The sequence below is a fragment of the Pinus tabuliformis genome, chromosome 7, assembly GCF_031772625.1.
Source record: "Pinus tabuliformis cultivar Carrire ecotype Pingquan chromosome 7, CPIR1, whole genome shotgun sequence".
NCBI lineage: Eukaryota > Viridiplantae > Streptophyta > Pinopsida > Pinales > Pinaceae > Pinus > Pinus tabuliformis.
This window is the reverse complement of record NC_142293.1, coordinates 534,268,808-534,276,887: the sequence shown is the minus strand read 5'-3', so window position 1 is coordinate 534,276,887 and position 8,080 is coordinate 534,268,808. Positions and strand designations below refer to the sequence as shown.

Below are 8,080 nucleotides of genomic sequence, written 5' to 3'. Positions count from 1 at the left end.
TTTTAATGCATTAAAAGATTTCAATTGCTTTCCTCCCCATTGAGAGACTTGTTCACCCTTGTCAAAGTATGCAATGAAGCTAACTTTGTCATGAAAGAGGCTTTCCATGTATCACCTTCAATAAGTTTTATTTGACTGTAACCAATTCACAAGTTCTAAGTGAGTGTAACAACATCCTTCAATTGATTTAACAAAACATCAATGCGAGGAAGAGGATAATGATTCTTTATCGTGATTTTGTTCAAAGCTCCAAAATCCACACAAAGTGAACTCCATTGCCATGTACCATCCTTCTTCAAAGCTAAAACATTAGGAGACCCAGAAGGAGATGTACTAGACCTAATGATCCCTTTGTAAAGCAGATTGTGCATCTACTTCTTGATCCTTGCGTTCTCTAACACTAACATCTTGTTCATACCAATGTTCAAAAGTGATGCATCTAGCTAAAATTGAATTTCATGTTATTTTCCTCTTTTAGGAGGCAATACGTAAGACTCCTAAAACATCTTATCACATGTGTTAACAACCACAACTAAATCATGTTTGAGTTTTATATCACATCCTTGGAAAGCTTCAGATTCCTCAACATCTTTGTGTTTGATCATTAACAATGCAAAATTATGACTAGCATTTACAAGCCTCTTCATTTATCCATCATTCATAAGAGACAAATTCAACTTCTTACGATGTGCTCTAACAATATACTCAATCTCGTATTTAAAAAATGATACTTGTTCTCATGTCAATGAAAGATGTATTTCCTATCATATAAGTATGGGATTCCAAAACAAATCCCACATATGTCAAGTGGTACTACAACAAGTTCTACCTCATCAAAAAAATTTGCAGTGATGGCGAACTTAGGTATGCATTTTAATGTCACTTGCAATTTGGAATTGTCACATATCCAACCCAAACTAAGGTTTTAGGATGAGGAATGGTTTCCAAGTTTAGTTTCTTGATGATGGCTTTAAAATAAGGTTGGCTTGGGATCCACTATCAAACAAAGTATCTAGTTTGTTATGTTTCGAGATGAATCTAATATAGAAATGTTCAATTCTTTCTTTTTGATTTTTAGTTTCAATGGGCTTGCTAGAAGAACTAGTACTTGCAATAGAATCCTTACCTTTCAATCCCATGGTTGTGATTTTGGTATCTCTGAAATGAGATCCTAGATCTTGTTGAGTTGTTGTTGCAGTCTCTTCTTTCTCCTTGTTGTTAAACTTTTTAGGTCTCAACTTAGGATGAAGTTTCCAACAATGGTATTCATCATGGCCTTCCTTTGAACAATGTTTACATGTGAGTTTTTCTCCCTCTTTCTTGATTGAAGCATTCTTTTTATCCTTGCCTTTGAACTTCCCCTTCCTTCTCTCCAAACTTAAATGGCTTCTAGCTAGTCTCTTGAGGAACATTTCCCTTGTTCTAAATGAGTTTCCTGTACACAAACTTCATCTAGCTTTGTAGGATTAAACATAAGAATTATATGCCTCAAGTAACTATGTAAACCACCTATGTATTTAAGGAGAGTGTCTTGAGAGGGTAAATCTACACCCAAAATGAACGCTCTTCTTCTACACTCTTCTGTATAACATTGAAAACTCATACCTTTTTCTTGTCTAAATGTTTTCCAGTCCATTATTGCTTTATGCATGTATGCTAATGGATAAAATTGTCCTCTTAATGTGGATACAAAATCATTCCAAGAGGAAATAATTTTACCACTTTTATTGAGATCCTCTTGAGTATTGACCTCCCACCAAATGATTTCCGCACTTTCCAACCTTAGAGAAGAAAGCTTAAGTTTATTTGAATCATCATAAATTTGTTGAATCCTGCAATAAACTTCAAGTTGATGAACCTTATTATCCAATTTCTTAGAATCTACTTCCCCATTGTACAAAGGCAATTGAAATTTTACATGAAGGTTTAACAAATAAGTTTTACCATGTCCCTTTGGAGTTCTTGGAGGAGTGTGTGGAAGGTTGAAGTAGAAGAAGATGAGGGTGAAGATGGAGGTGAAGAAAATGGTGGAGGTGGAGGTTTGTCACCATTTCCTCCTTACCTTTTGGAGGATTTGAGATCTCTCCTTGCAACCTTGTGTTTCTATCTTGAAATACAACTTTCACCATTTAAAAAATTTCAAAGAAAGCTTTTCTAAAATTTCTCTCATCCTCAGACATTCCCTCATGACCTTCTTCATGTGCCATGACTAGTGAAGTTTGAGGTATGTGTGTCTTCCTTGAACCCAGTTGAGGATTTGGCTCTACAAACACTCATTCTCCTATTTTTAGCTTCAACCTTCTACATTAGAAAACACTTACAAACAAAATCAAACCTTCAAAATAACCTTGAGCTCTGATACCAAACTGATCTAAATTACAAACTTGAAGGTTTGTAGAAAATTTGCAAGTAAATTTTTAAGTCTTTTAGGCAATGGATCAATTTTCAAAAGTACATAAATGAATGGTTTTTAAACTGAGTTTGCAGCATAAAAGCAGAGACAAATATACCATACATAGCAACACAAGACAACAAAATGATAAAGGATTTCACCCCTCCTTGGATACATCTCCTAGTCCAGCCTCCAATGTTGGGCCTCTTTCATTAAGTGCTCTAATATGTTATTTAATGGATTTAAAATACTCAAAATGAAAAAAAATGTCTACAATGGCTTGAGAACACCCAAAAACCCCAATATAGGCTCTTGTTGGGCTCAATTTGGCAAAAAACTAAGAAAGTTATGCTCTAGGGACGTTTTGTTGCTAACTGGTCTACAAATTGGACTCCCCTGCTAACTATTCTATGAATTTTTCCTTTCCAGGAACATCTGAGGGGCATTTTCACCTAGTGCCGACAAGATTCCCACCATTTTGGGTGCAAATTTGTGATCTGTTTAAATCTGCAAGGATCCCTACGGCGAAAAAATGGTCCACATGGGGCCATGCACTTGGGGGCTGGGGCTAACTGCCTGCCCTCATCAGCTTAGCCCCTGAATCTTGGTCCATGGTTCCATTGCTGTCACAAAACCTAGGGATGGCCCCTGAATCTCCCACCTAATGATTTAGCACTGCCCATGGTTCTGATGCTACCCATAAGACTTGGGCTAGGGCTAACCCTAAGGCCCCCTTTGCATCTGACTCCGTTCCGATGGCGGTGGTACTGTGGTATACCATGGGACCTCATCCTATGGCCTTACCCTAAGCCCCTTGATGTGAGCACTAATATTCGCCTCCATCATGGTTATTTGCTCTGTTTTATGACCTCGAGCTGGGACTAAGCTCTGAGCCCTCGGCTCCTCCGCTTGCAATTCCATGGGTACGAGGTGACTGGGGGCCAGGGGCTTAGCCCCAACTCCATTCCCCAATGGATCAATGCCGAAACTGCAAATAACAATTGAGGACTATAATGGTTAAGTCCCACTAACAACACGTTGGTAGAGGGATCCGTTGATTAGAAATAAGTCTCGTGTTCGAACCCCCTAAAGGCTACTTTGGCCGTCAACAAAATTTTAGTCAATCCTGGGGTACCACATGGTAGCCCGTGATTGGGCCACATGGCACCCTTTCATAGGTCCACATAAAATATACCACAACCAATCAAATTTTGACAATTCTCAACCAATCATGTATAGCCAATTGGAAGCCTACGATTGGCCCAAAGTGCATAGTCAACCTATTGAGTCATCATACGGACTGTCCAGTCAGTGGTCCCGCATTTCAACCTACAAAAAATTTAGTTGTTTAGGAGAATGATTAGAACGTGATATTTGGAGCATACGATATCAGTTTTGAGCGATTCAAGTTGCATTGGATTCGGGGCAGCAAGATCTACGTTCTCACACTAGTTTCGAGAAATTTTAAACACTTTCATTTTGAGCACTTTACTGATCCCTTGGATCATAAAACCATATGGATGGAAGTGGAATAATTTCAATAATTGATCAAGAAATACTAAGTAAGTTATTTTCCACAATAAGTAGTAGGCAAGTGATGATCAAGAAATCATAGGTAAGCTATGATTAAGGAATAAACTATCAATAAATAATAGGTAAGTTATGGTTAATGAATCAACACATTTTAGCTTATAACATCCCTCAAAGAGGTAAAGGGTATTGGGATTTCTTGGATTCCAAATAGAAAAAAATAATGTGGATAAATTTGAGATGGAAGATGGAAATATAGAGTTATTTCATATTTTTCCTATCATAGGAAGAGAGCCAATACCACTTTGGAAATGAAAAATGTTAAAGTAAACTCTCTTAGATATAGTAGATCTAAGAGTTTCATAATTTTAGTTTATTTATAAAGAGTTGGAAAACAAAAATATATACATAATTTTGAAGATAACCTCTTTTTAAAATATATCAAAAAAGGAATTAAAATATCTATTAGCTTCTTTTAAAAAGGATAAAATCACAGGTCTACATGATTTCTAGTGTGTTTTTTTATTATGTAGTATGATTTAGTGGAAGATGACTTAATTAGGGTAATTGAAGAAGTTGGGATTTTTGGAAGATCCTAGAAGCTTTTAGTGCTATGATTCTAACATTGATTCAATAAAAGACTAACCCCAATACTTTTCATAATTTCATGCCCATATAATTTTGTAATTATGTGTACAAAATCATAGCACAAATTTTGGTAGTTAGAGTTAAAAGAAAAATATGTTGATAAGTTATCTCTCAAGAAAATATGGGTTTATAACTAGAACATAAATACGCAAAGTTATTAGGGTTAAAAAAGGTCATCACTCAATAACAATTAATAATTTACCAACAATGTTTATGAAATTAGATGTATCCAAGGCATATAACAAAATTAGTGGGCTATATTTTGGAATCATGCTTTTTCATGTGGGCTTTAGTTTGGTTAAATGGATAGTGGGTTGTATATTTTCTATTTATTTTTATTGTTTAGGGTGTTGAGGTAAGGATATCCTTTATCTCCTTTGGTTTTCTTAGTTGTGATTGGAGGCTACGGTAGGGATATTGTGGAAGCAAAAAGAGTAGTGATTACCACATGGGTCAAAATTTGAAGGACTTTATCATTGAATTAGTTATTATTTGTTGATAATTCTTTGTTGTTCTCGGGTTTCGGGAGTGGGAGCGGATTCGATCGTGGGCTGATAGTAGGGTTTCAGGGAAGCAGGAACTCAGCGGAGCAATAGCAGACCACGGCGGAATAAGGAGAGCAGGCGACTGCAGAGATTGCGGTTGGGTAAGAGCGGAGCTTTAAGGAAAGAAAGAAGAAGAAAAGAATGGGGGGGAAGGACTGAGAGAAGTAATGGGAGAAAGGCAGGGGAGGGGAGAGATCCCCTCCTACATAAATGCGATGTTAGGACCTACAGGGAATGAAGGCAGGCAAGGGAGGGAGCGGGAAATAAGCACGGAGACACCAGTCTTAGGAAACAAATGGCAAGCAAGGATGATAAACAGGTGTCTTCCTAGGGCACAAAAAAAGCCAAGGTATGTGATCCCAAACAATAAACTGGAGAATTACCGCAGTTACATGAGAGACCACGCTTTAATTTGCAAGTTTATAGGATACTGGCCATCGGAAAAGGACCTCACGAGATGGATTCAACAGAGATGGAGACCAAGAGGGCATATAGACCTCAAACTGGGGGCCAAGGGATTCTTTACAGTCATTTTTGCAAACCTAGAGGATAAGGAAAGAGTTTTTGAGGAGGGACCACACTTCATGAACAATGCGAGACTGTTTATACGATATTGGGAAGACAGATACAACCCTGATGAGGAGAAAATAATGGCAGCCCCGATATGGGTCAGATTGTTTGGGTTACCGGATGAATTTTGGGATCCAGAGATATTGGAAGGGATCGGAAATTCGATTGGAACTTTTGTGAAGGTGGCAGAGTCGACGAAAAGAGGAAAATACACTTCTTATGCAAGGATCTGCGTTTACATGAACATTGCAGACCCTTTACCGGAATCCATTGAGTTTGAATATCAGGACGAAATATGGCAGCAGCCCATAGATTACGAGCATATACCTTTCCGGTGCAGGAGATGCCACGTATATGGACATCTAGCAAGGGAGTGCCCATAGAATCGAACAGTGGAGTCAGAGAAGGCTAATAGGGAGGAACTAAGGAAAGGAGAGGGATCCGGAGGGGAAGAAAATGAATTCAGGGAGGTACAAAGAAGGAGGAAGCCAAACCCGGGGACAACAAATCCTCAATCAAAGGAAACAAACTCACCAATTGAAAGTAAAAATAAGTTCAAGATCCTTCAAGAGGAGGAAGAGGAGAACGAGGGAGAAAAACAGGAAAAAGAGGTCAATGAGACAACTCCAATGGAAATCATAAAGGAAGGAAAAAGAAAAAGCATGAGCCCAAGCAAAGAAACAGAAGGGGAAGAGGGAGAAAGACAAGAGAATATAGCTGAACAATCAATGACAGGTACGGATAATATAAAAGAAGTGGGCATAGAGGAAGAGAAGATAATGAAGAAATTACTCAATGAATGGAAAAAATTGGACGAAAGATTCATTCCGGAAAAAGAGAAACAACTATATAAAGAAACTTTTCAAAGATATAAGGAAAAGAAGGGAGGATTCATAGAAAATAGATCAGATCAAGTGGGAAACCAGGGATCCCAAAGCTCGGAAGGGGACGGCAATGGCAAGGGTGGAAGAAAAAAAGGAAGACGAACGATAAATGAATCGATCCAAGCAGTGGGAGAGATTCTAGTAAATTCAGGGAGGGTGATACCTCTGTCAGAGGTATTTCAACAAACTCCTAAAAGTTTCAAATGATTGTTACAAGCTGGAATATTAGGGGACTAAATAGTAAAGGGAAACAGAGATATTTGAAAGAAAGGGTGAAGAAAGATAAACCAAGCATCATGATAATACAGGAAACGAAAATGGAATGGCAGCAGCTGGTAGAAATTATAAAGAAACTGAAATTAGGATATGAGGTTATGGCCTTGGATGCAGTAGCAACAACCGGGGGATTGGCTATTCTGTGGAACCCGGAGGAGGTAATTTTTGAAAATTGGTTCAGTCTTCCTAGAATCCTATCAGGCCTTTTCAGATTAGTGGGGATGGGAGAAAGAATCCTTATCTCAGGAGTGTATGGGCCCCATATTTATAGAGAACGGAAAGAATTCCTGAAGAATATCCAAACCATGAGGAGCTTAATCCCGGATATTCCTTGGATAATAGGAGGGGACTTCAATATGATCCGGGATCTAGGAGAAAAGAGAGGGGGAATAAGGAAAGAGGATCAGAACATGGAGGAGTTCAACGACCTGATTAGGGACCAGAGGTTAGTAGATATCCCTACAACTAATGGAATCCATACTTGGAATAATAGAAGAGGAGGACAGAATCAAATTGCTTCTAGATTGGATAGGTTTCTGCTATCAGAGCAAATTTTGAATCGCGATGTGTTTATTGAAGAAAAAATCCTTCCTAGCCTTGGTTCTGATCATTGGCCTATAAGATTAGAGATAGATATCAGGAAGGTTAAGGGGAAGAAACCCTTCAGATTCGAATCTTTCTGACTTAGAGACCCCCAATTCATAAAGAAGTTGGAGGACTGGTGGAATCAGAGTACTATCAGGGGCAAGGGGAAAATGCATACCATACAGTTGAAGCTCAAGGAGATTAAAAAGAGAATAAAAGAATGGAATAGGGAAGAATTTGGGAACATTATGGAAGCAAAGCAGAAATTAGAAGGAGAAATGGAAGAAATCCAGCAAAAAATAATCCTGGAGGGAAGGAACGAAGAGAAGAGTATGGAGAAAGGAAGAATAATAAGCCAGCTGGAAGAGAGAAGGAAATAGGAGGAGATCCTGTGGAGACAAAAATCAAGGATAAAATGGTGAAGGGAAGGAGAAAGGAATACAAAATTCTTCCATCAAGCTATGATCCAAAACAGACAGAGAAATAGGATCCTTTCTATTAAAAATGCTGAAGGAGAAAGAGTAATAGAACAGGAGGATATAGAAAAGACTCTAGTTGACTACTATAAAGGGATCCTTACAGAAAACTAGAGGGATAGAGGAGAAGCAATAAATAATATATGTAAGGAAATACCAAGATTAGTAATAGAG

General features: G+C 38.1%; 1 protein-coding gene across 1 annotated transcript; it reads left to right on the top strand.

Annotated features, from left to right (window-relative positions):
• Window positions 1-5,282: 5,282 nt before the first annotated feature.
• On the top strand, window positions 5,283-6,068 carry LOC149248419 (uncharacterized). The gene has a single exon (XM_089449816.1). The coding sequence runs from the start codon at window positions 5,283-5,285 to the stop codon at window positions 6,066-6,068; it is 786 nt and encodes a 261-aa protein (XP_089305942.1).
• Window positions 6,069-8,080: the final 2,012 nt, after the last annotated feature.